Here is a 22,400-nt window from a genome sequence, read left to right on the forward strand (position 1 = left end):
TTACAAAAGAAAACACAAAACCAGAATTTATTGAAAGTAGGTACCAGCTCTGATTAGAACAATCAGCTCAAAGATACCATTACTCAGAACAATATATACAAAAATCTCAGGGAAAGGAGAATAAAAGAACCTAAAAGAATACAACTTGAACAGGACTATTTTACTAAAATGGTCTTGTTGCAAAATAATAACAAATACCACAGAGAGCCCTACATGAGAAAGCCATGTGCCTTCAAGCCTGGGGATGAGGACTCTAGTTCTCAAATTCTTAGAACACAGCACATGATTCTCCAGGGCAGAGAGGCTGGCTGGAGAATGAGGACCTCACTGCTGACTCTGCTTAACAAAGTCCATACCCCAGGCACAGGCACACATGGAATGAGGCCACCAAGCAAGTCACACCCGCCCCTGTTCCCATGGACCCCATAAGAGAGAAGTGCTCTCTGAAGTCTACAGACTTGGCAGGGACCACTGGACCATGGATAGCTTAGAGACAGTTATTCTGTGGCCAATGACATAAAACCTCCAAAATCTGGGCCCTACAATTCCCTTATCCAAATTTCCACTAACTAGGGAGGTAGAAGAGCAAGACATGGAAGTTGTCTCCAAACCAGTATTTGGTCTTCAGTAAACAGGGATAAACATAAAACACTGCTCCATAAACAGACTTCAGAACTACTGGGCACAGCAGGTGAAAGATCCCTAAGTCCCACTGACCACCTCCCACAGGAGGAGGAGGAGGAAGAAGAGGAGGGCTGGTAGGGGGAGGTGTCTTGAGTGCGAGAGGGGAGACGGACATGTTCCCTACTGAGGTCACTGCTGCCAACTGTCCTGCTCTGCTGATCTGTACAGTTCCCCCCACCTTCTGGACCTACCCTCTCATGGCCCAGAGCTCACTTATCTGAGCCTAAACCTCCCGGTCTCAAGCATAGAGAGCAGAAATGCCAGATGCAGAGGTTCTCTGGGTAGCGGTGGTGGAGGCAGTCTTCCTGAGAACACAGGGTTCTTCTTCGCCCCCTCAACTGCAGGCAGGGCAGGGCAAAGAGGATGTTGAGTTGGAGGCAAAAGGCAGCAGCTCAGAGAGCAGGGAGGATTCAGCTGGGAGACTGATGGGAAGCTTCCATGGCATGGCCCCAGCAAGCAGTGACTGGGATCAGCTGGGATGGGAGGGTGAACAGACAGCTCTACCTAACTGGTGTGGGAATAGCACGTCTGAATTCCTGAATTCCCTTAGAGGAACATGGCTCCTTGCTCTGGAACTTCACACTCAAACAATAAGCCTCAAGGGAAGAAGTCTCTTCAGGGTCCCAGAAGTGCCCATTAAAAGTCCATCCTGTCAACTTTGGTTTCTCATTTGTGGGTCCGTATGCTGCTGCAGATTTGGGCGAGACGGTTCTAAAAAGAAAAGGAGAGAGGTCATTGTAGAAGATGTCACTTGGCAGGCTTGCCCCTTGGCCTCCCACAGTCAGCCTGAGCCCCTCCGTTCTCTATCTGTATCACACATGAATTCACCTTTCTGAACCTGTTTCTCATCTGAACAAGGGAGTAAAATAACAACTCAAGTGAGACAGTAAAGATATCATAGATTATTTGAGAAGAACATTGCAATAGATCTAGCTAGAGGATGACAGTCACAAGATTTGGGTGGCTAGGTGTGTGTGGGATCTCAGCACTGGGCCTATGTTCAGAAAGACAGGTTTAGGAAACCAGCCCCGCCTTGTCCCCTTCCTTGGATGTACCCTTCAGACCCCACAGAAGGATGAGGGTAAGGTTGCCATGTTTACACTAAGTGCTCCATCCACCACCCAAGATGATGGCTGACCAGACCAAGGAGGTTCATCCCTGGCTGAGCCATTACATTCTTCAATTAAATTAAATTGATAATTTACTTTATTTTTAGAGCTGAGGTCTTTCTCTGTCACCCAGGCTGGAGTGCAGCAGCACGATCATGGGTCACTGCAGCCTTGAACTCATGGGCTCAATTTCTCTCGCCTGAGCCTCCTGAGCTGCAGGGATTACAGGTGTGCGCCACTGCGCCTGGCCCTCTTCAGAATTTAAACCAAGACAAGAAATTGAACAGTTGGGCAATAGAGCAATAAAGTTGGGATTGGAGATGTGGTTACTCAAAGCCACATGCAAAACAATGTTAAGTAAGCACAGAACCTGGAGCCTGTGGAGAAGGTTATCTGCTGAGGGAGGAATGAAGATGTGAGAGAGAAATGAGCGCACAGGCCCCAGCTGATGGGCCCCACCACTCCAGAGGCTTGGCCGTTCAGCTCGCTCTTTGATTCTGTAAGATTCCTGATAACAAGCCCCGACCCTCATTCTTGAGCTACTCTAGGTTTCAGTTTCTGGTGGCCAATAGTGACCTAACATACCCCTAGCACTAACTGCCTGAATGAGGCAGAATTTTGATTTTGCAGTGGAACTTCTGTGGCAGGCACCCTGGGATTGAACAAAACTCAACATCAACTGAGAAACAGAACTACTGCTATCTAAGTAGGGTAAGAGTCAAAATCTCTTGGGGGAAGGAAGACAACACAAATTTAAGTAGAAAGTATTAGCGCAGGCCCAAAAGACAATCCTAAATAAAGGTAGCCCAAGAAAGCTACTGGAGGCATCCTATGTGTGGAGATGAATATGAGACTTACAGAGAGCTTCTTAATGTTTCCCAAGGCCTCTGGATCCAGCTGGGCAATACTGTGTCTCTGCAAGTCACTGGCCAATAATCGCAGGCTCTGAATAGAAAGGGGAGTGGGTTAAACTGGCCGTGGCCCTTAGGGCCGGAACCCCTAGGATCCCCCTGATATCCTGCACTTAGTGGTGGGGAATGGCTGGGATGGAGAAGTGGCAAGACAGGCAGGAAGGATATTAGCTCTAAGGAGACCATGACTTCCTCAGCACTATCACTAGGGTGGAGGCTGGATTACCTGGGCACAAAAGGCACGCACATCATCTAAGAAATGCCCTGCAGAGTATGTCTGAAACAAACCGTCCTCCCCTCACAGGGGCTGAGGTCAGCAACTCGCTCCATGCAGCCCAGAGACACTGAGCTCAGCTTGCTTCAGAATCCCTTAAGTTATACAAAGCTGAAGGCACAGCTCATGGTCCGGGTTCTAGACTAAGCGCATACCTCGGTGGTGCCCTCCTCTGCACCACCCTTTAACATCTCTATTATTGCGCATATCACAGATATCATGATTGCAAATCCATCTTGACCACTGAGCTGCTTTCTAAGGGCAGGCCCCATGTCTACTTCTTGGGCCTACTACAATCGGGTGGGCAAATGTTAGTTGATGAACAGATGGAGGCCGGGTGTGGTGGCTTGCACCTGTAATCCCAGCACTTTGGGAGGCTGAGGTGGGTGGATCACCTGAGGTCAGGAGTTTGAGACCAGCTTGACCAATATGGTGAAACACCATCTCTACTAAAAATACAAAAATTAGCCGGGTGTGGTGGCATGTGCCTGTAGTCCCAGTTACTCAGGAGGCTGAGGCAGGACAATCACTTGAACCTGGGAGGCGGAGGTTGCAGTGAGCCGAGATCGTGCCACTGCACTCCAGGCTGGGCGACAGAGTGAGACTCCATCTCAAAAAAAAAAAAAAAAAAAAAAGGTGGGCACGGTGGCTCATGCCTGTAATCCCAGCACTTTGGGACGCCGAGGAGGGCGGATCACGAGGTCAAGCGATCGAGACCATCCTGGCCAACGTGGTGAAACCCCCATCTCTACCAAAAATACAAAAGTTAGCTGGGCATGATGGCGTCTGCCTGTAGTCCCAGCTACTCAGGAGGCTGAGGCAAGAGAATCGCTTGAACCCAGGAGGCAGACGTTGCAGTGAGCCGAGATCGTACCACTGCACTCCCGCCTGGTGACAGAGCAAGACTCCATCTCAAAAAAAAACAAAAAACAAAAAACAAAAACAAAACCAAAAAACAGAAAAACAGAACCCAGAGCTGAGCAACGATCTTTGCAGTCTGGGCCTCTAACCTGGGAGAGAAAACTGGGTTCTGAGTACTGCAGAAGTGTGGAGATCAGGACCCACGCACTGAAAGGACTCTGAGGGTGAAGCGTGGGTGAGGGCCCAGGGAAAAGAAATGCTTGACTAAGCAGCACACTGTGGCCTGGCTTCCCTTGGAAATACTTCACCTCTCCGCCGCCCACTGGCACAGTGAGGAAGATCTCTTTGCTGTCAGCAAGAGGGCTGCCATTCCCTGAGATGTTGTAAATCCGCTCTCCTGCTGCTGGAGTACGCAGGCCAGGGGTCTTGAAGACCCTAGAATGGGAAAATCTCTGTGAAGATAGCTTGGCAATTGGATGACACCAAACTCTATAGGCCATTTTAACCTTACTCTGGCCTCAAGTTGCAGTTTTTAAGTCATACATTCCTAAGAAAGCACGTTCTAAATTTAGAAAAAAAAATGTTTTAAAGCAGTAATGACTAAACACAGCTGGAGAAAGAAGGTTGTAATTATTGAACATACATCTTGCAAAAAGCCAACTCTTATCCACATAAAGTTTAGGTCCAAAGCTCCATATGGGTGCCATCATCCATCCATCCACAAAGCCAGAAATACGCTGGTTAATTGTTTCCAGGCATGGCTGCTTCCATCAAGAGGAATTTTTCAGAGGCAAAGGAGGATGATTTAGATATTACATCATTATACTAATTTCTCAAGACAGTTAAAATACTGCTACCTAGTTTTCCCTAAATGCCTTTTGTTACATATTCATGTGAGAAAACAAACAGTAAAGAAAAGTGGGAACTGGCTGAGTGCGGTGGCTCATACCTGTAATCCCAGCACTTTGGGAGGCCGAGGCGGGTGGATCACCTGAGGTCAGGAGTTCGAGACCAGCCTGGCCAACATGGCAAAATCCTGTCTCTATTAAAAATACAAAACAGCTGGGCATGGTGGCATGTACCTATAATCTCAGCTACTCAGGAGGCTGAGGCAGGAGAATTGCTTGAACCTGAGAGGTGGAGGTTGCAGTGAGCCGAGATCGTGCCATTGCACTCCAGCCTGGGTGACAGAGCGAGACTCCGTCTCAAAAAAAAAAAAAAAAAAAAAAAAAGTGGCAATTAAAAGTAGAAAATAAATCTTCAACACTTCCCCACACCAGAGATAACCACTTCTTGCTCTCCTCCCCAGGGGTAACCACTCTGAATTCCTTATCTATCCTTCCAGAAACTTTGTATGTATATAAAACCAAATGGGATCATACAGCACAGTGTTCAGCAACCTGCTCGGAGATGCTCCGTGATCACGGTGCTCTTTCCCTGTCAGCACACACAGATCCAGTCTTTTTTAATGGCTATACGGCATCTCCTATTTGGTCAACTAGGTTCTTTGGAAGGTATTAACTTATGCTGCAAGAATATCCTTGCTTATGCCAGCCTCCAAAAAAGCAGTATCAATTTTTACTTCTACCAAGAGTACAGGAGAGTGCCTACTCATCTTTAAAAACTGATTTGAGGCCGGGTGTGATGGCTCGTGCTTGTAATCCCAGTACATTGGAAGGCCGAGGTGGGCAGATTGCTTGAGCTCAGGAGTTCGAGACCAGCCTGGGCAACCTGGTGAAATCCCATTGCTACAAAAAAACAAAAAATTAGCCAGGCATGGTGGCATGCTTGGGAGCTAAGGTGGGAGAAGCACTTGAGCCCGGGAAGTCAAGGTTGCAGTGAGCCGTGATTGTGCCACTGCTCTCCAGCCTGGGCATTGGAGTGAGACCCTGCCTCAAAATAAATAAATATTTTAAAAATAAAATAAAAACCTTCTGATTTGAATCAGAAAAGGCCAAAAACGTCACCTAGAGGCCTCCTAGTCATCACAGGCAGAATATTCACCTCCCTCCCATTAAAGAATCATTTTGCCACTGAAGATAGGTGAAACTACACTTAAGGGAGAGGCATACACCAGGAAACCCAGCTGGCCACTGTCCTCTGACAAGGCATCCCAGGCCAAGGACTCGGGACTATTTTCGTTTCTTTTCTTAAGACAGAGTCTCACTCTGTTGCCCAGGCTGGAGTGCAGTGGTGCAATCGCAGCTCACTGCAACCTCCACCTCCTGGGTTCAAGCAATTCTCCTGTCTCAGCCTCCTGAGTAGCTGGGATTACAGGCGTGCACCACCACACCCAACTAATTTTTGTATTTTTAGTAGACGCAGAGTTTCATCATCTTGGCCAGGCTGGTCTTGAACTCATGACCTCAAGTGATCCGCCTGCCTCGGCCTCTCAAAGTGCTGGTATTACAGGCGTGAGCTACCGTGCCTGGCCTAGGAGTATTTTCTTAGACACTCCTTCTCTGGGTAGTGCTCAATGTTGGAGTCCCATCAAATCCAAGTGTTTCCCTCGATACTCACCTTGAGTCAAACCTGGGTGTCAGGCCTGGAGTTGGTTTGACCATGGACACCTCCAATCGACCCACGGCTGGGGTAACAGTGTTAGCACGGCTTGACCTACAGGTAAGAAACGGCCATCAGGTATGCCAACTCTCAGGTTCCACGAAGGCAGCAGCAGAGGAGTGACACGTGGAGAGCTGACTGTGAGATACTGCTCCGGGCGCCTCGCACACATCGACTCATGTGACCCTTCTAACACGGGAGGCCAGCACTGCTGCCATCCTCATACACAGATGCAGAAACTCAGGGGCATCAAGTTTTAAAAACTTGCCCAAGATCACATATCCAATTAGGATGGAGCCAAAACTTTGAACCAAAGTAGTCTGCCTCCAGAATCTGACTTTTTTTTTTTTTTTTGAGACGGAGTCTTGCTCTGTTGCCCAGGCTGGAGTGCAATGGCGTAATCTTGGCTCACTGCAACCTCCACCTCCTGGGTTCAAGCGATTCTCCTGCCTCAGCCTCCCGAGTAGCTGGAACTACAGGCATGCACCACCACACCTGGCTAATTTTTGTATTTTTAGTAGAGACAGGGTTTCACCATGTTGGCCAGGCGGGTCTCAAACTCCTGACCTCAAGTGATCCACCTGCCTTTGCCTCCCAAAGTCTGGGATTACAGGTGTGAGACACCACACCCAGCCTCAGAATCTGACTTTTTAATCAAGGAGACAGCCTCTTCATGCGAAGGCTCCCCCAGCTGGAATTCTGTCCTTGTGCCAGGCAGCTGCTGCACTGCTCAAGAGAAATGAGTTCGCTCCTCCACAGACATGCATCCCGGTGACTACTCTCCTAAGCTGCTGTACCTTCCCCCACATGGCTTATGGTAGAGTCCAGTATAATCAACTCAAGCCCACAGAGGTTCTTCACTTTGCAGGACTGGACAAAACATTTCAAGAAACCAATTATAGGTAAGGGACAGCCACTCTATGACGAGCTATGGGGTAGCTCTACATATGGACTATCAGGAACTGAAACATAACAGGCAGTTCTTGCTATACTTAAAAAAAAAAAGTGGGGGCTGAGGTGGGTGGATCACCTGAGGTCGGAGGTTCAAGACCAGCCTGACCAACATGGAGAAAACCCGTCTCTACTAAAAATACAAAATTAGCCGGGCATGGTGGCACATGCCTATAATCCCAGCTACTCGGGAGGCTGAGGCAGGAGAATCATTTGAACCTGCGAGGCAGAAGTTGCAGTGAGCCAAGATTGCACCATTGCACTCCAGCCTGGCCAACGAGAGTGAAACTCCGTCTCAAAAAAAAAAAAAAAAAAAAACCGGGGGGAAGGATAGAGAATGTACATTAAAGTACTGGAGATGGTTTTGGTTTAGGTCATTTCTAGAGACCCCTCCAGCTCGGATACTCAAGGATTCAGTGATTTTAAGCTGCTTTCAAACACTAGCCACCAGAGCCTTTTCACTGCCCCTCACTTTCTGCCATGATATATATGGCTCTCCAATAAAACCCAAAACACCACAACTTTAGAAAATCCACTACCTTTTCCTTTTTCCTTTTCCTTGTATGGACTGAGTTCTCTTCTTGGATGGAGGACACCTTTTGACCTGCAGTCACAATCAAATGAGACTAAGGTTACAAAAAACCCAGCAAAGAGGAAGGTAAGGAGGGTTTTTTTTTTTTTTTTAAAGCATTAAGAACAAGCTTTGGATAGTTAATACTAAATATAATAAGGTGTATCTCAGAATTCAATGACTTAAAAAGTTCAGAACATAACTAATTGAATAAGGACTTCCACTGGCTGGGTTTTCAAAATAGAGGATTTTGACCAAGATTAAAGGTAAATCTCTTTTGAACTGATTGCAGCCTGGCTTGTACCCCACTACTTTACATAAAGGGCTGCTGTGAAGGCCACTCAGGGCGTCCCAGGTGCCCAATCAAAGGCAAACCCTGCAGTGCTCCCTTCCTGGGGCCTGGGAGGTCCCTGGCAAGAATCACTCCTTATCTTCCATATATTCTCTCCTCCCTTGTCCTCCGTGATGGATCTGTCTTTCCTGCTTCTCTAACTTCCTTGGCAGTCTGCCTTAGGAGCTCCTCTCTCTACCCTCCCTCTAGTGTCCACCCTGACTCCCTCCCTTCCTGCTCTCCCTGCACAACCATCTCCACTCCCACACTGGGACAAACACCTAAAGATCTGGGAGGCAGTGTATCTCTCAATCTCCCTCTTCTCCCTGAGCTCCAGGCTGAAATTTCTGTCTAGCCTAGATGTCCTGGAAAAGTAATGAATGGTCAACATGTCATGCAATTGGCATGTGCTCCACCACCCCCAGTCCAGCACCCCTCTGCCACCTGGGTCCCACACCTCACTGGATAGCAGTTGCCTTAGCTAGAAACCATGCAGTTGTCTCTGATTCCTCCTTTTCTCCACCAACCATGCCACTTCTTTCTAAAACCTATCTAAAAACCATCCCTTCATTCTATAGTATCAGCATGTCAGTTCAAGAATTCATAGGCTTTTAACTGGTTTCCTCATCTTCAGTTTTCCTCCTCCCCCATTTATCCTGAATACTGTTCCTCTTCCCTTTCTTCTCTAGCTAGTAGACTTTCACTCACCTTGAAAGGCCTGTCTATGTCCTAGTGGGGTAGGGGAGGCTTGCAAGCTTCCTCTTCTGTGTTCTACACACTTTGCACACCAGTCAATTATCACTTTTGTCATTGCCATGTAAAGTAGGATCATCTCTGCTAAACTGTGAGCTCTGGTGTACAACAGTGTATTTTATGCATTTGTATTTGCTTGTCTTGTGATAACCCCCAGCCTCCAACCTCAGTGTCCACTTACTCTTGCAGTTTGAAGATTCTTATGTTCATTTTCTTCTTCTTCTTCCTCTTCCACTATCATTTCATCTACCTGTATTACCTTTCGTGCTGTAAGAAACAGTTTCAACAGGGTGGTATTTCTGATGAAAATAAAGTTTTGTGCATTCACATTTCTTATAGGAATAAAACGTATGCAATCTTAAGCTGCAAGGAAGAAATGGACTAAAAATAAAGAAGACTTTTTAAGAAAGAGGGTTTAGACAAAGGAAACTAACCAGAGTGTTAAGAGACCCCATATGATGCTTTGTAGGGACAGCCCAGCATTCTGAATAATTGAGCTTGCCCTGCCTAATGTAGAGGGTGCCCTGGTGTGTAGCCCCGAAATCCTGGCCATGGGTCAGGATGTTCTTATAAGAATTGGATGCATCAAACTATCATAGCTTAATGACAGTGACATTAAGTCCATGTCACAATTCATCCTGATCCGATTTCTTGCTCACTAGTCACAACCTGGTTTCCCATACAACTTTTCCTATAAGACAGTGTTTCTCAGAGTGCGGGACATGTATGTAAGATGATTTTATGTGGATAGATCATGGAATTGAGTAACTTTTTTTTTTTTTTTTTTGAGACAGAGTCTCGCTCTATCGCCCAGGCTAGAGTGCAGTGGCATGATCTCAGCTCACTGCCAGCTCCACCTCCCGGGTTCACGCCATTCTCCTGTCTCAGCCTCCCAAGTAGCTGGGACTACAGGCGCCCGCCACCATGCCCGGCTAATTTTTTGTATTTTTTAGTAGAGACGGGGATTCACCGTATTAGCCAGGATGGTCTCGAACTCCTGACCTCATGATCCACCCACCTCGGCCTCCCAAAGTGCTGGGATTACAGGCGTGAGCCACCACGCCTAGCTGAGTAACTTTTTTTTCCTTTCCTTTCCTTTCTTTTTTTTTTTTTTTTCAGAGGCAAGGTCTCACTACATTGCCCAGGCTGGTCTTGAACTCCTGGGCTCAAGTAATCCTCACAGCTTGGCCTCCCAAAGTGCTGGGATTACAGGCGTGAGCTACCGCACCTGGCCTGAATTGAGTAATTTTGAATTATATGCAGAGAAAGTCATTCCTTTTTCAATTCTCTTTCAACTTTGTTGATTACATCAGGGAGCGTCTCAGTTGGTGTTACCAGTCTTTTAACACCTCTCTAAATCTTGTCATCTATTTAACCCAGGAGAAAGTAAGCAGGCAACAATGTTTGGTTTCTAGCACAGCTTTTTTCCCCCCTTTTTTCACTTTCATTTTAGCTCACACACGGGTCTTGAGTTTGGTTTTTAGCAGTCCTGCATACAATTAACTAAATTTCTGGTTTGAATTGCTGTTCGGGGGAAAAAAAAATTAACTAAATGCACCATCCAAAAGCAAGTTTTTGGATTTACAAGATTAAGAACCAGACATTAAAGGGAAGAGGCTCTACCAACAAGGCCCTGCCTGAGCAGCCAACCAAGCAACCTGAGCCTCAGTTCTTTCTGTACAACAAGGAGTTTTGAAAGGTACTCACTTTTGGCAGATTTCAGGGGTGTCTGAATAGCTTCTGCTGTTAGTTTGTTTATTTCGGTGATATCCAGGTCAGCCTATGACAAACATAGCCAGAAAGCACCAGGCTTATTCCACCAAAATATGAGGAACAATATTTCGAGATAAAAACTTTTTTAAAAACTATTATTTAATACATAAGACTGTTAAATGTTTGTGATACAATATACAATATAGCAAACTCCCATAAACCCACCACACAGCCCAAGACCTAAAACATTGCCAATAACTTGCTTCTGGCTCTGTATTCATTCCTTGTTCCATTTTCTTATCTCTTCTTCCAAAGGTGATGAGTCTCCTAATCCTTCATTCCCCAGGGGTAACCATATCATTCCACTTGCTTAATCGAAAGGTATATGTGTATGTGCTCACAGATACATGCATATGTGTGTATACACGTGTGCACACACAGATGTGCTTTTTCACAAGTGTGTACTTAAGCATTTTGTTTGGCTTTGGCTGTTTTCACCACTCTTTGTGGTTGTAGTTAATTTGTTTTCATTGCTATATCATATCCCACTGTGTGAATATACCACAATGGATTTGTCCATCTTCCATCAATAGTTTCCTGCTATTATAAACACTGCTACCTTGAACTGTCTTACATGTGTCTGAGGTACATGTCCAAGTTTCCCCTTGGCTCTATCCTTTGGATAGGACATGACAGGGATTATAGGTTACATAAATATTCAGCCTTCGCATTATGCCAAATTGTTTCCCAAAGTGGTTACCCTTGACTACAGCCCATCTGCAAACAATACAAGTTCCTAATGATCTACATCCTCTACAACACTTGGTGGTGTGTCAAGCTTACCATTTTTTCGATAAATCTACAGGGTTTCAATAAGGTTTTCTATGATGATCCTGGGTCCTTCAAAAAGGCTTCCAGTCACCATTCAAATTCGTTTTTTTTTCATATGGTAATAAGTATGGGCACTACAAAGAGCAGTCATGATTCACAGTCCTTTCCTTAGAGAACACATGTAAACATCAGAAAAATTATTACAGGTTTGGAATGGCACAGGTTTCATTTCTGGTAGGGACTGCTTGACGTACTCAGAGAAGGATTCTGAGGCTGTCTTAGGCTTAGCAAGAAATAGGGCTGTAATAAGTTACTGATGTTTGCCAGGCTTGATGCAACAGAAAGTAGGGGCATTCCTGCCAACCTTCTGCCATCTCTAGAAACAACTGGCATTTTATGGAGTCATCAGTGGTGGCAGGCCACTGGTCATCTACTGTGCAGGACAGTTAACAGAGCAGGCCTGAGACTGATACACATAGAAAGGCCTGTTTGCAAGCCTGGCCTCGGTTGGCATCTGGGAACTTGATTTCAGAAAGGTTCCCACCTTTCCTTAACAAGATGCCTCACTGTGTCTAAACTTTATGCAAACAATATGGCTCATGCTGAACACCTACTTCCCTCCTGAAAGTCTAGGATTTTGACATGTGCTAGGCAGAGGATGCCTATGTGAGCAGCCCCCAGTTAAAACTCTGGGCATTGACTCTCTAATCAGCTTTTCTGGTAGACAGCATTTCATATGTGTTGAATTAAGCATGTTCTGTTTGACTCTACAGGGAGTGGACTCCTAGAAGCCTGGTTTCCTCTGGACTTTGTCCTATGCACTTTTCTCCTTTGTTGATTAATGCTTTCTATACTTTCACTGTAATAAATCATCGCCATGGGTGTGACTGTATGCCGAGCCCCATGAATCCTCCTAGTGAATCACCAAACCTGGAGGTGGTCTTGGGAGCCCCAACACACTTCCCAACTAAGAGCTTTTATAGATTTTCTATTGTTCCTTTCTTGAGTTTTAAATCATATTAGTCAAGGCTAGAATTCTCTCAACTTGGTGTGGTAACAATGGCTCTCTCATATTACATTAGAAGTTCTCATTTGCAGTTCTGTATGTCTAATTTAAAAAGAGAGAACTGCATTAGCTAGTAAGCATAATTCATCTCAGAGGTAACTCTTTTAAAACATTAGAGCTCAGTGTATGTAGGGGGGTGAATAATCCCCACCTCTCTCCCAAATGCTCCAATTTTTTCCAAATTGATAATTGGCTCCTCATTACCTTTACCTTCTGAATGAAGCTGGCGGAGATCTGCTATGTGCCCTTGGTGGTTAGACTCCTTCAAACCCTGATATTCCAAATGATTCTGATTAACTCAACAAAAGATGTAATTTTGGGGTTTACTTTGTAAATCTGATCAAGGCTACAATAAACTAACAGAAAGATACACAAATGCGTGCATACACACACATTGTTTGTATATTATTTTAGAGTGCCTAGGGACTCTGTGAAGCCCATGTATGGACTAGTTCCCAATGCTGTCTCATAAAACTTTCTGCAAGAGTAGCAATGTTCTATTTCTGTGCTCTCTGATGGAGTAGCTACTAGTCATATGTAGCTATTGAACATGTAAAATGTGGCTAGTATGTCTGAGGAAATGAATTCCTTAATTTTATTAATTGTAATTAACTGAAATAGCTACATATGCCCAGTGGCTACTATACTGGACAGTGCAGCTTTAAATGCTCTATTTTGCATCCCCATCTTACTGCCTTCAATCCTGGCACTGATGCTGGGAGGAAGGAGATGAGAGGGGTTGGGGAGTACTGAGCATCCCAAGCAAGAGCACTGCTTCTACAGTACCACATGATGAAACAGCTTTATCATCTAGCAGGCCAACGCATAGTGTAATGACTCAGGCGCTTAAAGGAACTTGGGCTTGAGGCCTTCTACTTCCGCTGTAGAGTTCAGGACAAAGGACTGCAAGAAATTGGTCAAAAATAGAACTGCCACCTTCTGTAGGGCTCAGAACTATCTGGGTCTCATGTATACAGTGTCTGGTCCAACTCTAATTTTTCAGTTGACACAAACAGATAATGTCCCTTTATGAAACCTCTTCCACAGTAAGCACCTATTAGTTGGATCTGGGGACTGGACTAGACTTAAGTAACCACTGGCTGGAAAATAGGAAAGGTCACTTACTGTTGCCGCCTCTTCCAGGGCCTGTTTGTTTCCTCCAAGGGCTTTAAAAAGAACATTGTAGTTACTATTACATTTTAACAATAAATCATCTTGCCTAATAGTACCATTTATCTTTCTAAAACTGGTCCAGCCCTTGGTCTAACCTTCAAGGACCTTCACCATCTAATCTCTTCTTTCTCCAAGTTATATCCCAAATGTGCCACTGACTCTCATGACTTGTTGCCATGGTAACAAGAGGTATTTCCTCTGCCTGAAATTCCCCTCCGTACTTAACAAATTTCTAACTCATCCTTCAAAACTCAGCTCAAACATCACCCCAAAAATTCTGCTTATTTTTCTTTTTAAAAAATATATTTTAAATTTTATTTATTTTTGAGACAGAGTCTTGCTCTGTCACCCAAGCTAGAGTGGAGTGGCGCCTCCTTGGCTGTCTCCTGGGCTCAACTGATCCTCCCACCTTGGCCTCCCAAGTAGCTGGGACTACAGGCATGCGCCACCACATTCGGCTAATTTTTGTGTTTTTTTGTAGAGATAGGGTTTCGCCAAGTTGTCCAGGTTGTCTTTTTTTTTTTTTTTTTTTTTTTTTAAATAGAGATGTGGTCTCCTGCTATGTTGCCCAGGCTGGTTTTGAACTCCTGGGGTCAAGTGATACTCCTGCCTTGGCCTCCCAAAGTGCTAGGATTATAGGCATGAATCCCCACCCTATGCCCTGCCCTCTGCTTATTTTTCTTTTTAAAAAAATTTATTTTTAATTATTTTTTTTAAAGCTTAAAGATATGGTCTTGTTATGTTGCCCAGGCTGGTCTCAAATTCCTGGGCTCAAGTAATCCACCTGCCTTGGCCTCCCAAAGTGCTGGGATTCCAGGTGAGCCACTGTGCCCAGCCTGCTTATTTTTCTATCTCAGCAGTTTGCTGCAAAGTGTAGAGTTAGTTGCTCACCCTCATTATACCCAATAACTACTCAAAGCTGTTTAAATGTCCATCCCTGCCTTGGACTGAATTCCAGAGATGACATCCTTTGCTTCTGGCAAAAATCTAGCAGTCAATAGATGTACAGTAAACATGTGTTGAATGAAAAGGTCTTTGTGAGATTTACATGTAGAATAAAAAGTTAGGTTAGAACCTCCTGCTAGAAACCCTCATAGTATCTTGTAAAACAGTTAAGATCTCAGGCTATGAAACCAGAATACCTGGGTTCAAACAGACTATCCCACTAACTAGCTTATGAGGCCTTGAGCAAAGTGTCCAATTTCTCTGTGCCTTAATCTTGTCATTTTGAAAAATAGGGATATTATTAGTTATGAAGAAAAATTAGTTAATGTATGTAAAACACTTGGTACAATGCCCATCCGGCATAGAAAGCACAATATGCTCACTGACCACTACTCTATTCTATCTCCTTTGTAGTACCTATACTTTTAATTACATAATTGTATGTGGATTTTTCTAATAGCTCTTTTCTACTAACCTGTATGTTCCTGAAGGCAGAGACAATGTCTGTTTTATTCCCCAGTGCATCTTTAGCACCTAGCACTGTGACTGACACATGCTCAGTATTTGGAGAAATAAGCAAATGAATGGCTTAATATTAATAAATAAAAGGGCAAGTCAAAAGGATCATTCAATGTCTAATATGTGAGCAGACCATGCATTTCTATCCAGGAAGGAGACTACATGCTGGATAGTTAATAATAAGGAAAACAGAAAAGGGCAACCCAGCAGAAAAGTACAGCCTCCTGCATTTCTCTGGACATTTAATAAGGGAGTGCAGAAACAGGCTGAGATTTTTCTCTGGCCAGGAAAACTGATGTGTCTGTTTTTTTTTTTTTTTGAGACGGAGTTTTGCTCTTGTTGCCCAGGCTGGAGTGCAATGGCGCGCTCTCGGCTCACCGCAACCTCTGCCTCCCAGGTTCAAGCGATTGTCCTGCCTCAGCCTCCAGAGTAGCTGGGATTAGAGGTATGCGCCACCACGCCCGGCTAACTTTTTTGTATTTTTAGTAGAGACAGGGTTTCTCCATGTTGGTCAGGCTGGTCTCGAACTCCTGGCCTCAGGTCATCTGCCCGCCTCAGCCTCCCAAAGTGCTGGGATTACAGGCGTGAGCCACCACGCCCAGCCTGATGCGCCCATTTTTAGGTTAGCAATTTCCATAAGCTGCAGAAGGAGCTGCTTCGGGTTATTCTTCTATCTGAGCTCTGGTTAACTAACCATGTCATTTATTCATTCATTTTTAAATGGGTAAAATATACATATGTTTTTAAAAATACTATTTTCTGGCCGGGCGCAGTGGCTGACTCCTGTAATCCCAGCACTTTGGGAGGCCTATGTAGGCGGATCACTTGAGGTCAGGAGTTCGAGACCAGCCTGGCCAACATGGTGAAACCCCGTCTCTACTGAAAATACAAAAATCAGCGGGGCATGGTGGCAGGCGACCGTAATCCCAGCCACTCCAGAGGCTGAGGCAGGAGAATCACTTGAACCCAGAAGGTGGAGGTTGCAGTGAGCAGGGATCGCACCACTGCACTGCACTGCACTCCAGCCTGGGTGACAGAGTGAGACTCTGTTTAAAAAAAATTAAATAAATTTCCTGATGTGTGAAAATTATGTGAAATTCACATTTCAGTGTATCCATAACTAAAATTTTATTGGAATACAGCCCATCCATGCCCATTCACTACAGCTGTTTTGGACCTGTAACAGCAGAGCTGAGTTGTCCGACAGAGACCGCCCCGCCCGCCGCCCCCCAACCCCCCCCCCCATTTTTCATAGAGAAAAATGAAGTAGGGAAGTGAGACAGAGAGTGAAAGGGTCTGCAATTTTCCATAAGTGGTCATGTCAGATCTCATTAAAAGGTGACATCTGAGCGAGCCCTTTCTGAAGGGTGTCACCTAACCCCCAGGGGCTCCCGGCCTCCGCCCAGGGAAGCTCTCCAGCTCTTACCGAAGTAGTCAAGCCAGTTCATCTCGCGCAGAGCCTTGGGGAGCCGCAGGATCTCGATGTTGTAGAGGTTATCCACCTCCTTGAGGAGGTTCTGCCTGTCTGACTCAATTTGCTTGATTCGTATTTCCACTGCGGGAGGGCAGAGCCGACAGGACACGGGTCACGGGCGGGCGAATCTGTGCAGCTCGTGTCCCCACCCGCCAGCATCCCGCGACCGCCCCAGGAGGCCGCGACGGCCTGGCCCCTTACCTTCACGGTCGAAGTCTTTCAGAAAGGAGGCGAGCTTCCGCCTCCGTAAGGAGTTGGTCTTGGCCACCCGACTACTGCCCTTCCTAGGAGCCATGGCGCTCGGCGGAGGCTGCGGGGAGCGGCGGAGATGGGGCAGGGAAGCAAGAAACTGGGTAGGGACGAGGAGGGCGGACGGGGACCACCCGAAGAAGTCGCCAGGCACGTACCTGCGGTCCCGAGACAAGGGCTGAGCAAAACCTCGCTGTGCCAGTGAGAGAGAGCGGCTCTACAGTCAACCGCCACCCAATTCAAACTCCACAGTCACAGGCTGACGAATGAGAAGCCGCCGTCCCACAACATCCAATCACAAGCAAGTTCCTGCCGGCCCAGGGTCTTCCGCCCAATGCGCCCCCTATAGCCTGAGTGCGACAGCGAGGCCGCCGCCGTCGCGGGTACTCCTGGGAGTTGTGGTCCAGGCTTGTTTCCCCGCCCTCCCCACCAACCCACCCGGCTCCGCCCTGGCCGGCTGCAAACTATACAAACTACTACTCCCGGCAGGCCTTGCGGCGGCTCTGCAATACCCCAAGCTCTGGAGGGCTGGGGGCCTACTAGGTCAGGTCGGCTGTAGGATTCCGCTCCAGGGTCGGCGTCTGCTTCTTTCTGGCCTGGCTGCCACTGAGTAGCCAAGGGGCCGCCGTGACCCTCTGACTGATTGACTGGCTGGCTGCCTACGTCGGCGCTCCTCAGGGCCCCAAGCTCCCCAGGCCGAACTTCGGGCAAGTGGCGGGTCGGCAGAGACAGAGCAGCCCCGGCAGGGTTTGACGGAGCAAGGGGGACGGAATGATAGAGGAGCAGGGCAGGGGTGCAGGCTTTGGGGTGGGCGCGCTATCCCGCGGCCAGTCTGGGCAGCGAGTTGGGGGAACCCTATCGTTCCTCGCTCCCCCGCGGGCCGGCCACTCCCGCCCAGTTCGCGTGTTGGCGCCTCGACTGGGTGCGCAGCGCGGGGCTGCGACTTCAGGTGCAAGTAGTGGCGCTTGGCAGCTGGCTACACGGTGACTGCAGCATGAGCCGCGGCCACCAGGCTCCAGGGAGCCCAGGGCAGGAGGCAGCTCTGGGTGTCGTGGCCGTGGGCCTGGGAATGGGCGTGTAGACGGCGAGCCCCGCCGAGCCGCGGTCCTGTCGGAGGTGCTAACTGTGCATCTTGGTATCTGCCCACGGCCACAGGGTTGGATTGCCTAAGAGTTGTGCTGAGACCCAGAAGGCTAGAGGCTAGTTTCGAAGCTGTAGCTCAGGCTGAGTCTCAAGGCGGGCGGCGACTGGACGGCCAGACCGGCGAGCTCTTGACGGGTTTGTGGCCTGATTGTTTGGATTTGGTGCTTTTCACCTGTGGATGCGGTCTGAAGCCATGTCAGAGGGGTTGTGTTTAAGCGTGCATGTTATAGGCTATGGGAGTGATAATCTTGCCTCTCCCCCTCTGAGTTGAGGAACAATCGAAGAAATAAGCAAAGGTGCCAAGCAGGCTCCTGATGGGCACCAGCGAGCTTGGGGACAGAGCAGTCCAAGCATAGAAGCCCTGGCAAGCCTGGACCTTCCTGGAAAGTCCTTTCTCTCTCTTCCACCCTGGTCTGTTGCTCCATATGCAACAAATATTTGAATGTCGCTCTTCCGCCCGAGGTCAGCCCTGGGCAGTGGGTAGTGGGGGTGACACCCCAGTCTGCTGGGTGCCTGAGGATCTCCATCAGTCAGATGGCCAAGATGAGACGGGATGACAACCCGTACCTCATGTAAGCTTTCCCCCTGCAGGTGTTTTTATGCTGCGCAAGTCGGGCTTCCAGCCTCTCGGTTTCAGGGTTTCCTTCACCCTACTCCCCAATGAGCCCGAACTCCCTGGGCACCTGGACGTCCACCTGCATCTTAGCCAGAGCTGCCACGTCAGGAGCCCGTGATTTACTAGTTTTTGCCAGTTGGTTGTGATACACAATGTCAAAAGTGTCATTAAGGCACAACCGGAGGCGCAAGATAAGAGGAAAAGACTCCACAGCTAACAGGACATGCCACCACCGCCACCCAATTTAAACTGCCGCAGGCTGACAAATGAGAAGTCGCCGTGTTTGGACGGTCCCAACATCCAATCCCAAGGAAGCTTCAAGCCGAGTGGCCAATCCACATGTTGGACTACAGTACCCAGAAGTCATTGCGGCACTACGATATATTTTCGCGACTCAGTAGCCAGGCAGGCCCGCGGAGTAGCTTTGTGGGGCGGTCGCGTGTGAGCATGCGCAGAGAGACTGTGGGCGCGTGGTGCAGTCCCTGGAGGGTTCTCACGCTTTGGCTGTCTGGACTTTTAAGTTTTTCCGCTTTTTCAGGAACGCGACCGGCAGCCTCGGGCAGGGGAGACAGGACTGTATGTCAGAGAAGAGACGGCGCTTGGACGCCAGGAATCCTCTGAAGCAGGAGACTGCCCTATCCAGGTTACCCTTCCCGAGGGGAAACCAGGGTCTCCTTCAGAAAGCTGAGGCAGGCCGGGCGCGGTGGCTCACGCCTGTAATCCCAGCACTTTGGAAGACCGAGGCAGGCGGATCACCGGAGGTCAGGAACCCCGTCTACTAAAAATACAAAAATTAGCCAGGCGTGTTGGCGGGCACCTGTATTCCCAGCTACTCGGGAGGCTGAGGCAGGAGAATTGCTTGAACCCGGGATGCGGAGGTTGCAGTGAGCCGAGATAGCGCCACTGCACCCCAGCCTGGGCGACAGTGAGACTCCGTCTCGAAAAAAAAAACAAAAAAAACCCCTGCTTCTGGAGGTAAGACAACTCCTGTCTGAACACGATGACAGAGATGACGCCCACCCTCGACCCAGTGCCTCCCCGACTGACTTGGCACCCCAACGTGGTTATTTTCTGTTTTTATCTTTTTCAGCAGAAGATGACTCAAGACCGGCCTCTGCTTGCCGTGCAGGAGGCGCTGAAGAAGTGCTTCCCCGTGGTGGAGGAGCAGCAGGGCCTGTGGCAGAGTGCCCTGCGGGACTGCCAGCCCCTCCTGTCCTCCCTCAGCAACCTGGCGGAGCAGCTGCAGGCTGCACAGAACCTGCGGTTTGAGGATGTGCCGGCGCTTCGGGCCTTCCCAGACTTAAAAGAGCGGCTGAGGCGTAAGCAGCTGGCGGCTGGTGACATCGCCCTGGACAAGCTAGGGGAAAGGCTGTAAGCAGCTCCGTAGTGCTCTTTCTTGGTGGAAGGATTTTAAAACGAGGTGTTTTATATGTAGCTAGTGTCAGTCCAGAAGGTGTTTTTCTCCTTGAAAGCGTGGCATGTGGAGGTATCTCAACCTTCCTTACTTACCATCTGGGGCAGTGGGACCTCGGTCAGAAAGCCATTTTCTGGCATTTTCTTTGTCAGAGACTAGACATGGCAGTGGTGGGCTTATTAGAAGTCACAAAAGAAGAAGAGAAAAGGAGCGGAGAAAGCCTATTAGCTCTGCCCTATAGTTTTCTTTGGTAAAAGGCAGTGAGGAGCTGTGTAAACTTAGTAGGTGCTAGAGCTAAGGGGTTTATGTATATTACGTTATAAAGTCTCTTCAACATATCTGTGACTTAACTGCACTTAATTCCATGCAGGTAGGAAACTGAGGCTTAAGCAGATTGCCCATGGTGACGCAGCTAGAAAAGGGTAGAGCTGGGATTCTAACTCAAGTGTGCCTGACACAAAGGCTAGAGCTCTTAATCACCACTTTGTTCTGCTGTAGATTGGTGTCTCTGTGCCCAGGAGTAGCACGTCTCCAAGTTCTGATATGCTTGTTGTCAGACCCAGTGTCTGCGTTACAGATTTTTTTTTTTTTTTTTTTTTTTTTTTTGAGACAGGGTCTTGCTCTGTCACCCAGGCTGGAGTGCAGTGGCACAATCACAGCTCATTGTAGCCTCGACTTCCCTGGTTCAAGCGATCCTCCCACCTCAGCCCCCCAAGTACCTGGGACAACAAGCGTGCACTTCCATGCCCAGCTAATTTTAAAATTTTTTGTAGAGATAGGGTCTCACTATGTTGCCCAGGCTGAGAGTTACAGGTTATTGAGGACAGAGGGGAGACAGGGCATGTGTGGCCTTTCCTTGAACTGGAACAAAAGAAAGTTCCAGTATATAGAGTCTGTCATAGACTAATAGGAAACTGTCACAGATGAGGACTTTCCTTTTATTTATTTGTACAAAATACGTTCATTAGGCACCTTGTGGGATGCCAAGCACAAGGTGCCAAGAATATAAAAATGAACCAGATTTAGTTCCTGTTCTTAGTTGAGTAGAAGAAATAAACAATCAGTGAATTAAATTGTGGGATGTCCTAAGATATTGATAAGTACGGCTTGTGTGGAGTGGGGAAGTTTCTGGGGAGGAAGTGATATTAAAAACCTAATGGTTGAAAAGATGTAAACAGAGTCAAGACGTGGGTATGAGTAGTGTGCATAGAGAATAGTATGACTGGCCCGGCACGGTGGCTCATGGCTGTAATCCCAGCACTTTGGGAGGCAGATCACTTGAGGTCAGGAGTTCGAGACCAGCCTGGCCAACATGGTGAAACACCATCTCTACTAAAAATAAAAAAAGTTAACTGGCTGTCATGGCACACACCTGTAGTCCCAGCTAAAGGGGAGGCTGAGGCAGGAGAATCTCTTGGACCCGGGAGGCAGAGGTTGCAGTGAGCCAAGACTGTCCCACTGCACTCCAGCCTGGGTGACAGAGCAAGACTCTGTCTCAAAAAAAGAGAGAAAAGTATGACAGGAGCAGAGGCCTGGTAAGAGATGAGATCAGCTGGGTATGGCAGCTCAGCCTGTAATCCCAGCACTTAGGGAGGCTGAGGCAGGAGGATCGCTTGAGCCTAGAAGTTTGAGACCAGCCTGGGCAACATAGTGAGATCCCATTCTCCACGAAAAGGAAAGCAAAACAAAAGATGAGGCCAGGTACGGTGCCTCACTCCTGTAATCCCAGCACTTTGAGAGGCTAAGGACAAGAGGATCATTTGAACCCAGGAGTGCTGTGAGTACCTATGAGTGCTTTACTTAATATTTTGTCTTTTATTTATTTTTATTTTATTTTTAGAGACAGTCTCACCCTGTTGCCCAGGCTGAAGTGCAGCGGTATGATCATAGCTTACTGTAGCCTCTAACTCCTCCTGCCAGCCTCCTGAGTAGCTGGGATTCCAAGAGCATGCCACCATACCTAGCTAATTTTAAAAATTTTTCGTGGAGATAGTCTTGCCATATTGCCCAGACTGGTCTCAAATTCCTGGCTTCAAGCTGTCCTCTGGCCTTGCCCTCCCAAACTACTGGGATTACAGGCATGCCACTGCACCTGTTTTTTTTTTTTTTTTTAATGTTTTAATTAAAAAAAAATTATATTAGCTGGGCACGGTGGCTCACGCCTGTAATCCTAACACTTTGGGAGGCCGAGGTAGGTGGATCACCTGAGGTCGGGAGTTCGAGACCAGCCTGACCAACATGGAGAAACCC

At 47.5% G+C, this 22,400-nt stretch overlaps 2 protein-coding genes across 23 annotated transcripts in view; one reads left to right on the forward strand and one right to left on the reverse strand.

Annotated features, from left to right (window-relative positions):
• CDCA8 (cell division cycle associated 8) lies at nt 1-17,238 on the reverse strand. Of its 4 annotated transcripts, XM_009453037.4 has the most exons (11): nt 17,136-17,238; nt 16,930-17,038; nt 16,681-16,809; nt 13,743-13,783; nt 10,715-10,787; nt 9,189-9,274; nt 7,892-7,956; nt 6,360-6,455; nt 4,148-4,274; nt 2,652-2,738; nt 1-1,395 (listed from the first exon to the last, which is right to left on the reverse strand). In XM_009453037.4, the coding sequence occupies exons 2-11, from the start codon at nt 17,021-17,023 to the stop codon at nt 1,351-1,353; spliced, it is 843 nt and encodes a 280-aa protein (XP_009451312.1). In that variant the 5' UTR covers nt 17,024-17,038; nt 17,136-17,238; the 3' UTR covers nt 1-1,350.
• Nucleotides 16,897-22,400, forward strand: part of AIRIM (AFG2 interacting ribosome maturation factor) — an 11,248-nt gene continuing 5,744 nt past the window's right edge. For 2 of the 19 annotated variants that reach the window (XM_063803471.1, XM_063803493.1), the window contains exons 1-4: nt 17,474-17,684; nt 18,133-18,255; nt 19,275-19,379; nt 19,830-20,107. In XM_063803471.1, coding sequence (XP_063659541.1) covers nt 19,833-20,107 — 275 coding nt within the window. In that variant the 5' untranslated portion in view covers nt 17,474-17,684; nt 18,133-18,255; nt 19,275-19,379; nt 19,830-19,832. The other 17 variants (XM_054681269.2, XM_054681274.2, XM_063803448.1 and 14 more) reach the window with 16 other exon arrangements.

The sequence above is a fragment of the Pan troglodytes genome, chromosome 1 (genome assembly GCF_028858775.2).
Source record: "Pan troglodytes isolate AG18354 chromosome 1, NHGRI_mPanTro3-v2.0_pri, whole genome shotgun sequence".
NCBI classification, from domain to species: domain Eukaryota; kingdom Metazoa; phylum Chordata; class Mammalia; order Primates; family Hominidae; genus Pan; species Pan troglodytes.